This window comes from Pseudophryne corroboree, chromosome 2, assembly GCF_028390025.1.
Source record: "Pseudophryne corroboree isolate aPseCor3 chromosome 2, aPseCor3.hap2, whole genome shotgun sequence".
Classification (NCBI taxonomy): Eukaryota; Metazoa; Chordata; class Amphibia; order Anura; family Myobatrachidae; genus Pseudophryne; species Pseudophryne corroboree.
In genome coordinates this window covers 58,183,610-58,198,456 of record NC_086445.1, presented here as the reverse complement: position 1 = coordinate 58,198,456, position 14,847 = coordinate 58,183,610, and the positions used below count along the sequence as shown (strand labels likewise).

The following is a 14,847-nucleotide window of genomic DNA, read 5'->3' as shown; positions in this document are numbered from 1 at the left end:
GGCCATATTTTGAGGATTTCTTTCTGTGGAAACAGGAGTTATAATTTCTGACCCAGCAAAATAGATGAGCTCACCTGTGCATGATTAGGAAATCCACAAAACATGACCTGTCGGCGGTACTTGAGGACTGGAGTTGAGAATCACTTCACTAAACTAGTGAGCATTAATATAGCTACTCAACACGAGGCCAGCCAGTTGCTACAAAACTACAGATCCCAGCATGCCCTGCCTCAGTTTTGTTATTAGGGCATGCGGAAACGGTGGCAGCGCATGCTGGGATGTGTAGTTCCACAGCAGCTGGAGGCCGCATGTTGAATATGTCTGCACTGCTGGTTGTAACGCATCTGTAGTGGTCTCTTGCTAGAAGAGAGAGATGGAAAATAATGTATCTGTCATTTTAAATGTGATTTAGAATTTTTTTTAGTTTTTATTAAATATATTGCTGAAAGTCTGCGGTTTCCCAGTGTCTCTGATATCGCTGAGTGTACGTAATGATGCCGTATGATGACTGACTGAATGTCTCCTATATCAGATTTATATTAGCGTTGTTTCTTACTCATTGGCGGGATTGCAGCGGCGCATGATTAATCCTCACATATTCAGCGTGTAATGGAATCTGTCACTTTGTGCAGACGTCAACCAGCCATCATGCAGTAAGGGAAAAATGTTCTGTTCAGTGAAAGAGAGGAAACAGGCCGCACAGAACTGAGGTGTTTAGAGGAATGCATTACAATGAACAAATAGCCGTCCCTGTAGATTGGAGCGTTGTCCGCCTCCCTTTGTCCAGCCCATATGGATTAGGCATCCCCTACTTCAGGAAGCAGTATCCTGGCTGCGGAACATAGTATTGAGTCTACCTCTGCCTGTTTGTGATCTCTGCGGCTGATGGAAGTACCGCGCATCCCCTGTTTTCTTCATGTACGTAATGTAATAGTACAGAGATTCTCGCACAGTTACCAAGACGTTACAAGCCATGCCAAGAATGACCATTGCTTATTTTAATCAGCCAATGAAATTCCGTAAACTGGCAGCAGGGCATCAAGGCCTAGACCTGTGAAGTGACCCAGGTGGTGGAAAGATGGCGGAATCGGATCTGATGCAGTGAGCTGCAAAACGGGCGCTGGTTACACTTTCTAAATGCACATGCGGAGTGGGCGTATTTTTGCCTGCATGTGGCGTTTTCGCTGCGCCCAAGATGCAATCCGCTTCGCAAATGATGCGTATTACAACAAGAACACATCGTAAACCCTTACCACCCAAATATGTCAATATTGGAGACCAATTTTCTTAAGTGTAACAAACACATCTATTGTTCGTCATCAGGTGAAATGCTAAAATGGCTCACCCAGCCGTAACACCGCGCTATTTTATGTAATCAATAAAAATACATTTGTTTGAGAAGCATGCTCATAGCTCTCAGCGTCTGCTGATAAATGGCTTACAGCGTGTCTGCAACGGTCGGAATGGAATGTTCAAATCTTATGTTCTGTTTTATTTTTAAGGCTTTGAACATCCGATCCAATAGAAGCTGGTAATAGCCCCGTACACATTGTGCTATAGGGGGTCATTCCGAAGTGATCGTAGCTGTGCTAAATTTAGCACAGCTACGATCAATCACACTGACAACAAAAATAGCAAGTAACTGTGCACCTGGGCAAAACTATGCTGCACTGCAGGTGTTGGCAGATGTAACATGTGCAGAGAGAGTTAGATTTGGGTTGCGTGTGTTCAAACTGAAATCTAAATTGCAGTATAAGAATAAAACTGTCTTAACATTTGTGGGCTACATACAACAGCAGCCAGTATTTACCCTGCACAGAAATAACACAAATGTATTTGCTCCCCTTGCATGGCAACATGGTCTATTCCAGGCACAAAGTTACTTCCTTTTTTATTTTCTTGCTTTACTTCCAAATCAGGTCCTAAGAACAATAGATCGGTCAGCCATCCTCATTGTCATCTGGCATTTAGCCAGCCCCTGACCACCTGCAAATGAACAATCTGTTCCAGGAGTAATACCATCTTGTTCCAGCTCTGCAGAAGCATTACCCGCCCTTACCGTACATTGTATATGACCGAACACCCCGCTTCACCATAGGCCTCTGGAATAGGCGGTAAGTGCCAAGAAGCTGTTAGTAGCATTCATGGGCGCATATGTGTACGCAGTCGCACACAGTTTTGTGCAACTTGTACTCCGACAACTGTTTCTGTATTCATCCTGAATGTCCTCTGCCCAATACATAGATTTTTATTACACAAATGTCTCTAGTAGTGAAGGTGTTAAGTGATGTTATTCTGTCAGAGGAATATATTACACAGGCCCCAGCAATTTAGTACTCTGCATCCGATCAATAGCCTCATCCTCTGCACTCTGCTACCAAGAGTCATTGATAGCACCACTCGCCTGATCTTCCGTGCCTCGGAGTATTGATCTGCAGCGTCAGCACATCATGAGAGAGCAATTAGCGAACCGGACCCGCAGTTATGGCTGGCGTATGATTCAGAGCCGGGAGTTTCCAGCAGCCGGCGCCACTGTGTTATTAACTAGCTATAGGCCCAGCGTTATTACTGCAGACTCCGGAGTGACAAAGTGAGATGTAGTAAAAGGGATCATTAAAACCATTCATAAAACAATTCATGTGGGTGGATTTTCATTAAGTATTCTGCCGCACATATAAGCGCGTTAGTCTTTATGCACAAAGAACGTTATTTTTCCCCTTTTTCCCGCCAGTCGGGCGCACTGCTTCATGAGATGATGACTAGTAAAATAATAAAGTGTTACATAAAAATGGTACCCAAGGGGAACGTTGGGGCAGCGCATGTGAATTTGCACATTTTACATATTTCGGTCTTGTTCTGGGTTGGATGCAACTTGGTCGGATTCGCTTTTCCGTGAAATAAGGTGTTTCAGGTTAGGAACCGAGCGGTGGCAAAGCAATTGCGCAGAACCGCCATGACTCGTCATGCAAGCAGTTGTGTAACGCCTACATCAGCAGAGTGTTCATCGTGGGCCCGATTCGGCAGCGCAGACTTCGCTGATGTTTGTGCAGCTGAGCGATTATTTGCTACTATGCAAGCGCAATAGAGTCCGAAGACCCTGCGGCCCGCCCGTTACTGTGTGGGCTCTTGCTTACGGGACCTCTGGCATTGGACATGGCATGGCAACAAAACCATGTGTGATCCTGGGCCGTGACTGGGAGGTGGCCTGATGTGATCGCAATAAAAGGCCGCGTGTAATGGAAGTGTCGTGGGTGTGTCAGTGTAAGTGGTTGCGTTCTCCCAAACGCACAGCCGCAGAGGCGGCCATATTTCGCCGCAGTGCAGAAGGAGACACTGCACCTGCCGCACACAGATAGACAAGTGTCGCATGTGTCACACATCAAATTAATCCGTGCTGTCCCCTAAAGCGGTCTTGTTGCATCATGTTGCAGTTAAGACACGCCTATCTGTAAGAAGATGCTTGGAGCAAGGTGAGTTGCGCGGGGCCTGGTGCACCGAGAAGGAATGTTTGGCATGACCGCAGCAGTAGTGTGTGAGGACGTATCTGTGGATATAATAAGCAGATGCCATTTTCTGATAATGGTAATCTGGGAAGAGGCATCAGGAACCTCTAACACAGAAGCGTTGTGCTGAATTCTCCGGCAGGTGTGTGTGTTGCCGAGAGAGCTGACGCTTTCCCATTGAGGTTTTATGTCTCACTGTGTCAGATGTGGCTGGCGTTGCGGTCACTTCCTTGGAAGCAGCAGTGATAGCGCTGTACGGTGACGCAGCAGGAGGCGTCTATTACATGCACGCGCCTCCTGCTGCACTAGTGATCCCACCTGCATTTTAAAACGCAGCATTGGATCAGTCATTCACCGTCGGGCGGCTTGCGGCATCGATGGGGACGCACAAGCCACTCATCGCAGAGGCCCGGAAATATTCGCCCAGCGACGCAGATCTCCGGCCTCTTTCCTCCCCCCCCCTGTAAACGTCAGCGACACGCTTCCATTTTTGGGAAACTGAGGATGTTGCCGTCCCCTCCCTGCCCCCAAACGGCATCTGACTGTCAATCACTGGCTGTCTGATGACGGAACGCGTGCTACGTCGCAGGACCCATTTGCTCATTTGCAGAATCCGTTTCAAAGATCTGCTTTATCAAATCAAAATGCATCTACAGCATAACCAGAGAACGCTGTAAGAGGACTTACATGTGTCTTGTCTGTCTGTGGATGTAAATGCTCTAGAATTAATAATAATAATTAATAATAAGGCCTGATGCCTTATAAGAATTGTAGCAGGTGTCTTGATATTTTGCCGTCCTGGTAACAAACTGCTGTTGGTCTGCTCCCCGGTGACTGTCACCAGCTATGGGCTTAGTCTTTGGCCTCTATACCTAGGTAATGATGATGCATTCAGTGTTGCCCTCGGTTACACCGAGATGCTTGTCCCCCTGACCTGTGTAATCTGTCACTCCAGGAGATCACCCTGCAGCAGATCATGGCGCATCTGGACTCCATTCGGAAGGACATGGTGATTCTGGAGAAAAGCGAGTTTGCCACCCTGAGGGCGGAGAACGAGGTATTCTGAAACGTGTGTCTGTTACAGATGTATATTGGCTATATGGGGTGTGCTGGTGCATGTGTGCAGATGGTAATGCAGATTAGTGAGTCCTAAGGGCAGGCATTTTTTCAGTTGCTTTAGTAATTGTGGTGAAAAGACCTACAGACATACAGTATTGGGGTTTGGAGGATACCGTGTTTAATGTGTGAGGGAAAGTTCCCCATCTTACCAATGCAATGACTATAACCGCTTGTCAAAGTAGCATCACTATCACCGCCATATACCCGGTGCAGGAGATCCGTCTGAAGTCAGCCCGACCTCTGTATAGCCCACAGTACCACTCCCACAGGATAATTATATTTATATATACACACATATACACACATGCAAACCAATGTAGCTGATCTTATCCAATATTTTATTTATGCATGAATGTTACTGATTGGTCTTTATTACATAAAGTAATTTGCATTTAAGTTTTGTTGACTTATTGAAAAAATATCTATTTTCCAGCCTTCCTGTTGCTATGTTGCGTATTCTGAATTATTATTATTATTATTATTATTAATAATAATAATAATAATAATAATAATAATATTATATTATTTAACCTGGCAAATGTTCTGTGAACCATAGTTAACTTTCGTTTTCTAAACTGTGCTGGAGACAATTGGATCATGTGATGGAGGGTGTCCCATGATGCCACAGTCTTCCTGTTGTACTTAGGCAGCATCACCCCCCCCATACACTCTGCCCTCCCGCTATATATCTCTGTTGTGTCCTGCTCACCCCTGCACACTGCAAATCAGGGCAGTTATGTTCACATAAGAGTTGAAGATTAACAACCTGAGCTTAATTTAAAAGTAAATAAAATATTAGAGAATATTGTAGGTTGCTAGGGGTTACAGTAACTTTCTCCTGTGTCCAGTGGATATAAATGCACCCTAATAACAGCCCATTTCATATGAAACCGCTTTTACCAAGTTCAGAGCCCAAGAAGAATAACATCCTTGCTCACACTAATATCTCATGTTCTGGAAATGCATGTGTACGTTGTGTATTCCTGCTTCCCCCCTGTGTGTGATATACAGTATACGTGCGTCAGACATCTCCCTAAGTTCCAGGATTGTTCAAGCCTCAGACAGCGGATCATTATCCTTCATTGTTTTCTCATTATTGCACATTTGTACAAAGGAGACGTCTGGAGACTGGATGCTAGAGGTGCGTCGTCTCTTTTAATAAGCAGCAAAATAATTCATTTTAAAAATCTAATGAGCTGATGTTCTTCCACAAAGCGCTTCAATGTAAAATTACCATACGTCGCCTTAGGGGGGAGATTTGGGGGGTATATATCTAAGACGCTTCACCGTGAAGCCGTGTACCTAATGTATGAAGCCACTCTGTGGTTTTTGGATGAGTAACAGATACCCACAAGCCGTCCTGACGTAGGTGGTCCTCTCATTTTCCATTTTAAGTGCAATCAGTTAAGAGCTAATTAAATGTTACTTTTATGTTCTCTTCATCTTTTAAGTGTCTGGTCTCTTCATAATGCTTCCCATAGGGATATTTAAATGTCACAGAAATGAATCTGTCAATGAAGAAATTTAAACAGGTTGCCGCATATTCCTGTAATACAGCAGCCGACACAAATGATTTACGTAGCATCAGCTGCAGGTGTCTGCAGGCAGTCGGACAGTCAGAAGCGGCTGCTGCCATTCTGTACAGTGCCTTATGTATAGTGCGCGTTGTACAAGAATAGAGTGCCACAAGACCTGGCGTAATAGAACGTGTGGCCGGTGCCATTCTGTACAGTGCCTTATGTATAGTGCGCCGTGTACAAGAATAGAGTGCCACAAGACCTGGCGTAAAAGAACATGTGGCCGGTGCCATTCTGTACAGTGCCTTATGTATAGTGCGGGTTGTACAAGAATAGAGTGCCAAAAGACCTGGCGTAATAGACGACGTGGCTGGTGTCATTCTGTACAGTGCCTTATGTATATTGCGGGTTGTACAAGAATAGAGTGCCACAAGACCTGGCGTAATAGACGACGTGGCTGGTGTCATTCTGTACAGTGCCTTATGTATATTGCGGGTTGTACAAGAATAGAGTGCCACAAGACCTGGCGTAATAGACGACGTGGCCGGTGTCATTCTGTACAGTGCCTTATGTATAGTGGGGGTTGTACAAGAATAGAGTGCCACAAGACCTGGCATAATAGAACGTGTGGCCGGTGCCATTCTGTACAGTGCCTTATGTATAGTGCTAGAGTGCCACAAGACCTGGCATAATAGAACGTGTGGCCGGTGTTATTCTGTACAGTGCCTTATGTATAGTGCTAGAGTGCCACAAGACCTGGCGTAATAGACGACGTGGCCGGTGCCATTCTGTACAGTGCCTTATGTATAGTGGGGGTTGTACAAGAATAGAGTGCCACAAGACCTGGCGTAATAGAACACGTGGCCGGTGCCATTTGGGAGACGTATAAAGTACAATTATTTCTGTTGCCCATTTTCAGTAGCTTTTCTCTTGTACAATTCCGCTGCGCACAGAGTTTTATTGTTATATCCCCGTCTCTAACGCCATCATAGGGTCATAACTGCCCATAACTAGCCCATAAAAGTGAGAAATAGCCAGTCTTTTACATAAACTATAACTATTATAGCAGCGATAAGTAGATGTGCAGAAATGGGTCTTCGGGCCCTTTGTGGAGGCCTGGACAGTGCAACTCAGGATTGAAGAGCGTCTTATAATAAATTCTCAGATCTTTGCCATATAAAGCCGACAAATAAACAGATGTTTCTAAATAAGCATCCCACCATGCATCCTGTATATAGAGATGCGTGTCATTTAGTTCACTCTTATGGTCTTTAAAGGAACAATAACCTATTTTTTCACGTTTTTCCATAATTAACAAAATATTAAAAAAAAAAAAAAAAAAAATCTACGTACAATTCCGTACAGACAGGCATTGTGTGACCGTAGCGGCTGCAGCCCATTTGAGTCATCCCCCTGTGTTCTTGTTACTTTTTAAGATCAGACCCTCTCCTGTACAGAGGGGATATAAGAATATAAAACGCCATACACTCTTATTCACACTGCACATTCATGTGATGTCAATCTTGAAGTCAGGATAAATAATTTCAGAACTTTTCCACTTTTCATGTGACCTTAAAATCAACAAAATTTAAGTGAAAAAATGATAAAAACCTAAAATACCCAGTTTCTAAAATGTGCGCAGCATTATACTAATACCTAGCGGAAGCTCTTTTGCTTTTAGTACAGCACTGAGTCTACAGCAACATCTAATTTATTACCAGTTATTTATATAGCGCACACATATTCCGCAGCGCTTTACAGAGAATATTTGGCCATTCACATCAGTCCCTGTCCCAGAGGAGCTTACACTCTATATTCCCTATCACATGTACAGACACATTCACGCTAGGGTTATTTTTGTTGGGAGCCAATTAACCTACCAGTATATTTTTGGATTGTGGGAGGAAACCGGAGTACCCGGAGGAAACCCACACAAGTACGGGGAGAATATACAAACTCCACACAGTTGGGGCCATGATGGGAATTGAACCCAGGACCTCAGTCCTGTGATGCAGTAATGCTGACCATTACACCATTCGTACTGCAATGGTGTCTTCAGCGCACAGCACTCTATATAGCGTGTTGCACATTTTCTTAGTGGGATTGTGATCTGGGCTGTGAGTGGGACGTTCCAAGAATGTGATCTTCCTCCTCCGCAGCCGGTTCTTGGGTGACCTGGATGTGCGTTTTGCAACATTATCATGTTGGAAGGTGAAACTCCTCTTCATCTCCAGCTGTCTGACAGAATATCTGTAACTATACATAATGCCTCCTGTCCTGGCTCTAGCCCCTGCCCCAGGTGCAGAGAAGCCCCCTATCATGATGCTGCCCCACCGTGCGTCACAGCAGGTGTAGTGATCTTTGGGTGATGAGCAGCCTTTGCGTTAAATATATCCTTTAGAGCAGGCATGTCAAACTCGTGGCCCTTCAGCTGTTGTGAAACTACAAGTCCCAGCATGCTTTGCCAGCATACCTTCCACTGATTAGCTGGTAAAGCATTCTGGGACTTGTAGTTTCACAACAGCTGGATGACCATGAGTTTGACATGCCGTTTAACCTTGCTCTCATCAGAACACTGTAGGACCGTTTCCCTCCTGCTTCAGGGTGATTGATTGTATTTTTTATTTGCCAAATTTATATGGGCTTATATGTTCTGTTCTATAAGAGATGACTTCCGTCTTGCCATCCCACTCCATAGCTAAGACATACACAGAATACGCACAGTTCCTGCAAGATATTCCTGCAGCTCCTGTAATGTCACACTCTCATCCCTGTGCTTGTCCTTTCATCAGCTTTGCAGGGACGTCCAGCTCTTGGCAATGGGGATCATTCCGAGTTGATCGCACGTAGCAACTTTTTGCAGCCCGTGCGATCAGGTAGACGCCGCCTATGGGGGAGTGTATTTTTGCATAGCAAAGCTGCGATCGCTTGTGCAGCCCTGCTATGCAAAAAGAGTTTTGTGTAGAACAAGACCAGGGTAACAGTTACTCACCCTGTGCGATCAATCCAGCGTTGCAGGTCCTGGAATTGATGTCAGACACCCACCCTGAAAACGCCTGGACACGCCTGCGTTCGCCACACCACTCCCAGAAAACGGTCCGTTGACGCCCCGGAACGCCTTCCTCCTGTCAGTCTTCTTGTTGTTGCCCAGCGACGGCCGTTGCTGGGCAACGACGCACCTGCGCATTGTGGCCGCCGCGCAGTAAAGTCAGACAGATAGGAATACCGTAGGGACACAAGTGAGTTGCATGCCCTTCTAGTCGTTCAATGTTCAGGAGTTCAGCAGGCGGACCGCTTGGGTAAAGAAACTTTTGAGGCTTCTGGTGGACCCGGCGGGGGCGACCCTGTAGCTCCAATTACTGATCACAGTCTTGTACTGATCCCTGGTACATGTAAACGCCTTGGAATACTGTTATACCCCTGTTCTGATTGTTGTGTAGTGTTCAGTGACAGCCTGTAGATGTTTTGAAAGCTCCTTTCCGACCAGGATCATCAACCCTGAACAGAGCTACGGCACAATTATGAAAGAGTGTGCACACTTACGCAGCCAGGGCATTGTGGGATTCCCATAGCAGAAAACAGCCGCGTCAGTAGGGGCATGTAGACTTTTTCTTAAATGCACTCTACGTGTAACCAAAATCCCCCCCCCCCCCCAATCTCTCTGCACCTCTCCCCTTCCGCACTGCAGGTAGAAGTTCTTTACTTTCTTATCAGATACTGTTGTAGTGAGGTGGAAGGAGCAGGAGAGACCAGGAAAGGTCCCGCATGGCTCCAGGTGGCGGTTATACAATCACAGGGTCTTACACAGAACTATATGCACCCGAAAGATACAGTGTAATATCACACCCTTACACACACAGCAGAGATGGTGGAGGACTTAGGATCAGCTTGTTTTGCCCTATAAATTATTGGCACTTTAATCAGCAGCCAGGATCGCTGGAATGGCGTTACTTCACAGAACGTGGACTATGGGGGTCATTCCGACCCGTTCGCACGCTGCTGTTTGTCGCAGAGGGGCGAACGGGTCAGTTCTGCAAATGTGCGACGGCGCAACGTTGCGCAAGGCAACGACAGGAATAACGACGAAAGCGATCGCAAAGAAGAGTGACAGGCGGAAGGTGTTCCGGGGCATCAACTGACCGTTTTCTGAGAGTGGAGCAGTGAACGCAGGCGTGTCCAGGCGTTTGGAGGGCGGATGTCTGACGTCAATTCCGGGACCTTCATCGCTGGATCCATCGCACAGGGTATGTAACTGCAGGGCTAGTCTTGTTTCACACACAACTTTTTTAGCATATTAGGGCTGCACAAGCGATCGCAGCCCTGCTATGCTAAAATACACTCCCCCGTAGGTGGCGTCTAGTTGATCGCACGAGCAGCAAAAAGTTGCTACGTGCGATCAACTCGGAATGACCCCCTATATTATATAAACAGTGTTGAGGACCTTTAAGTGGGGCTAAGTGTAGACTTTGAATAACCCACTGGCACAGTAGATGTTCTGTATCAGCACAAGCCCCTGGCATGAACTAAGATCCCACAAATGATACGCAACTGGGAATGACCAGAGACGCCATCTTCTTTTTTTTCTTTTCTTTTTTTTACCAGCTTATTGGTATGAGTGCTGATGTGTGGGCGGATGTCTAAGTCTTTATTTGCTGTTATTGTAGAAAATGAAGATTGAATTAGAGCACGTCAAGCAGCAACTATTGGTAAGTGACCGACAGTCTCCGCTCGGCATAAAATGTCTTCAGTTCTTTCTATCCAACTGATCCTGCCTTTCTGATCCAGCTTAATATTGCTAACAAAGAGCATTACTTGAGCTGAAATATTCCCAGACATCACGTAGCAACAAGTTTCTCTTCAGATGTGCCTAAGGGAAGAAGCGCGTTTTACACTTGCTCAATCTCTCTGCCTCCCTTATGTACGCGGTAAACAGGCCCGATCCACTTATGACCTTACACAGACACGAAGGTAGAACAGACCATGAAGGGAAGACACACTTGTACAAGCTTTGCAGCTGAAATATCTTGAAATTGTAGAAAAAGAGGAAAGTTTCGGTGACGCGTTTCTTAATTTTAATGTCATATTAGTAAATAATATCTAGACATTAGTATGGGCTTTAACTTGTCTAAATATTAGGACGAAACATGAAAAAATATGTACTGTGTACATTGAAAGCCGTGTGACAAAACGCGTGGTACACAAGATCTACAACAGCCTGGACCCTCTCGGCTTGTATCTGCCCTCCTGGCTATGAGGAACAAATCCGGCCCCATTCCCGGCATGCTCATTGGATACCTTTAAAGTTAAATTGGCGGAGGGGGGGCGTGGCCCGTACACGGGTCCACGGCTACTCTTGACGGCCCTGGCTGGCTATAGGCATCTTACAAAATGGCAGCTTTCATTTGCATGTAGGAGTTGTGATGCCACATCTGTCAGACCATAACATGACGTCACTGCTTGGCAATTATAACTATTCAATTATAAAGTGAATATATAGCGGTAGATGTTCGTATTGGATGTTGCGTCAGTGTGCTATTAATTGGATCTTCATTCGTTTTTGTTCTAATTACCATTTGCTTATTTATTTTTTGCAATACATTAATTAAAGCTTGGCATTTCCAAGTAACGTATTAGAGACCTTAGTATAGCGGAATCTGTAACAGCTTGATAACTGTTCTCTCCTTATTTTAAAGAACGAAACTAATCGGATCCGTGCTGATACCAAACTGGATATAAACCTTGAACGAAGCCGTCTCACAGATCTGGTAATGAGCTCTTCAGCTAAAGGACTCCTAGGGAAAGTGAGAGGGATTCGATTGTCTCTGCTGCCACCTGGTGGCTGTAAGGGCGACAGTGCAGATATTCGTAGCTAGTGCTTTCTAGTAAAACATTATCAGTGCGTCATATGTGGTATGAGGTTATGCTGGGCCTGATTCCGAGTGGCATGCAATCTGCACGCAACGCCGATGGTCACGTAGTAGAGCAACTGCACAGGGACGAAAGGTTCTAAAGAACACTATGGTGCATGCGTTATACAGAGTGTAGGCACAGAGGAACTGCTGAGATTGGGTCAGACGCTATCAGAAATGTGGCTGAAAAGTGCTGGGCGGTGGCTAATACAGCGTGCAAACATATTCAGTGGGCGTGGTATGGGGGTGTATCAGTGCAAGCGTCTGCATTCCCAGCCACAAAGCTGCGCCATTAGCATAAATTCACAGACGGGCGACCGCCAATACACGCAACTCAGAATTGGGCCCACATATTTACCCTAAGTATCTAGCTTCAGCTGTGAGGACTGACCGCAATCAATATAGTAATACAACTTAGTACAAACTTTTTTTTTTTTTACGGACATTGCATTTTGCAAAGGAAACATTGCTTACAGTACAGTTAAATATTAACAGAATTCCTGTTGGAAAATGTATTGTCTGAAGGGGCTTGTAAAGTTACTCATGATGGAACATGGGGGCAGATGTATTAAGCCTGGTGAAGTGATAAAGTGGAAGGTGATAAAGGACCAGCCAGTCAGCTCCTAACTTCCATGTTACAGGCTGGGTTTGAAAAATGACAGTTAGGAGCTGATTGGCTGGTGCTTTATCACCTTCCACTTTATCACTTCACCAGGCTTAATAAATCTGCCCCATAATTACTAATGTTACAAATGTGGTCCCATTATAAACTCAAACACAGCAGAAAATTATGACCGTTACACCTATAGTGCTGTATAAACAGGCTGCAGTGCTGTATGTATGTATGTATGTTCTGTATGTATGTTCTGTATGAATGTATGTATGTTCTGTATGTATGTAATAAAACATGATATACTGTTTTGCTAAATCCCCATCAGCGAGTAACAGTATCTGAGGCAGTGCTGTAGATGGAGAGAAGGAGGAGATCCGTGGTCATGTGTAACAGAAGAAGCCTAGAATGATCTCTAGGTGGAACGCGTTAGCACTAGGTGTGTGACTGTGGAACGGCTGGACTCCTTCTAATGACAGATTTATTCTCTTCTTCAGTTCACAGATCAAGAAAAGAAGCTGATGGAAACCAGCACAGAATTCCATAAAAAGGTGAAATCTAATAATCCTTATATAATAGGACTGTGCGTGTGAGGGTGGGCGTACATCTTCTCTTCCTTATCTGTAAGTGGAGCCGCTGAATAGGGATCTGTTGCCAACTGTGAGAGACACACTGTCCATACTTATTTCGTGGAGCAGACAAAACGCCGGCTGTGTGCAGGTCCCGTCCCGTGTGCAGGGAGACACTGCTCATGGTGGTCACAGATCCCTGGTTACAGGCTCGCTTACTCTGCTGCCAGCTCTCAGTGATCACACGTAATGATCACATATAATGCATGTGGAATGGATATCCAGCCGACCATGGTACAAGCTTGGGGGGGTAGGCTTAGGCTGGGGGGTAAGGGTTAGGTTTAGGCAACCCACAGGGAGGGTTAGGCTGCAGGGAAGGGGGGCCTTAGGTTTAGGCAACACCGGGTGGGAGGCTGCTGGAAGGGAGGATTAGGGGGCGGGGGGGGGGGGGCGGGAGGGAGAGGTAAGTATCCCCTGTCAGGATCATCGGGATGCTGCTGTTGGTATTCTGACTGCCGGCATCCCATTCGCCGGCATTTCAATCCCAACCCGGTATACGGATAGGGGCCTGACCCATCCATGTCCCCATATGACCTGGATTGTGGGCAGGGACAATTCTCAGCGTGGACCCTAGCTTCTTATTGGACTACACATTCACACCCTCCCTAGGCTGTGGCGGGCAGCACCAACTTGCACCAAGGCTGCTTGTGAACCCTGTGGGGGCTCTAAGATGTGATGGCACGGAGCTTTGATAAATACAATAAAACAAACAAAAAGAAAACATGGATATATAGAACCAATGTCTGCAATAGAACAGCAGGATACGAAATTGGTAACCAAGAAAACCACTCAAAGGTCAGAATTGTTTAAATGATCTCCTATATAATAGCCCAGATCTGTGACTTTGTGACTCATTTGCTAACGCTGGGCGGAGTCACAACACTGGGCGGAGTTAGTCAAATGAGTCACAGATCTGGGCAAATCTATAGGAGACTAGGAGCAGAAGCAGATAGTATGGCCATGGCACAGGCAGGGGTGCATATCTCCCAGCTTTCTTCAGGCAGACAGGGGTGCACACCTCCCAGCTTTCTTCAGGCAGAAGGAGGGACACACGCATGGCGAAAAGGGGGGCGTGGCAAACCAAAGGGGGCGTGGCTTCACGTGAGGGCCCCCGTTTTCGTCAGTGAGGGGGCATGCCCAGCGCTCTGTGAGCTGCTGGCATGCCTCCAGGGGCGGATTATGAGTCCGGGGGGCCCAGGGCACTTGAGACAGGGGAGCCCTATCCAGTGGCGTAACTGGAAATTTTTCTCCCCCAAGCCAAAAAATCCTTCGGCGCCCCCCCCCCCTCCCCATACCCACCATAATTGGCACTAGTAAAGGGACAAATATATGCGCGCGCCACCAAAAAGGGTGTGTGGCTTCGTTGACATGGGCGTGGCTTCGCGTAAAGGGGCGTGGCATTGCAGGAAAAGACTACCTTATACCCCAGTTTTGCAACCTGCACGCCCAGACGTTAGCCACCACAGGAAAGAAAAATAATCCTGATTCATGCCCCTTACATTATTTGTCATTTTTTCTCCTTATAGTAATGCCCAGTATACATTATGCCACATACTGCAA

General features: G+C 46.0%; 1 protein-coding gene across 1 annotated transcript in view; it reads left to right on the top strand.

Annotated features, from left to right (window-relative positions):
• CCDC90B (coiled-coil domain containing 90B) overlaps positions 1 to 14,847 on the top strand; it is a 74,851-nt gene that overhangs the window by 33,008 nt on the left and 26,996 nt on the right. Inside the window, exons 4-7 of the mRNA XM_063951341.1 lie at positions 4,459 to 4,560; positions 10,804 to 10,845; positions 11,833 to 11,904; positions 13,156 to 13,209. Of these exons, the coding sequence (XP_063807411.1) occupies positions 4,459 to 4,560; positions 10,804 to 10,845; positions 11,833 to 11,904; positions 13,156 to 13,209 (270 nt within the window). The remainder of the gene's footprint in view (positions 1 to 4,458; positions 4,561 to 10,803; positions 10,846 to 11,832; positions 11,905 to 13,155; positions 13,210 to 14,847) is intronic.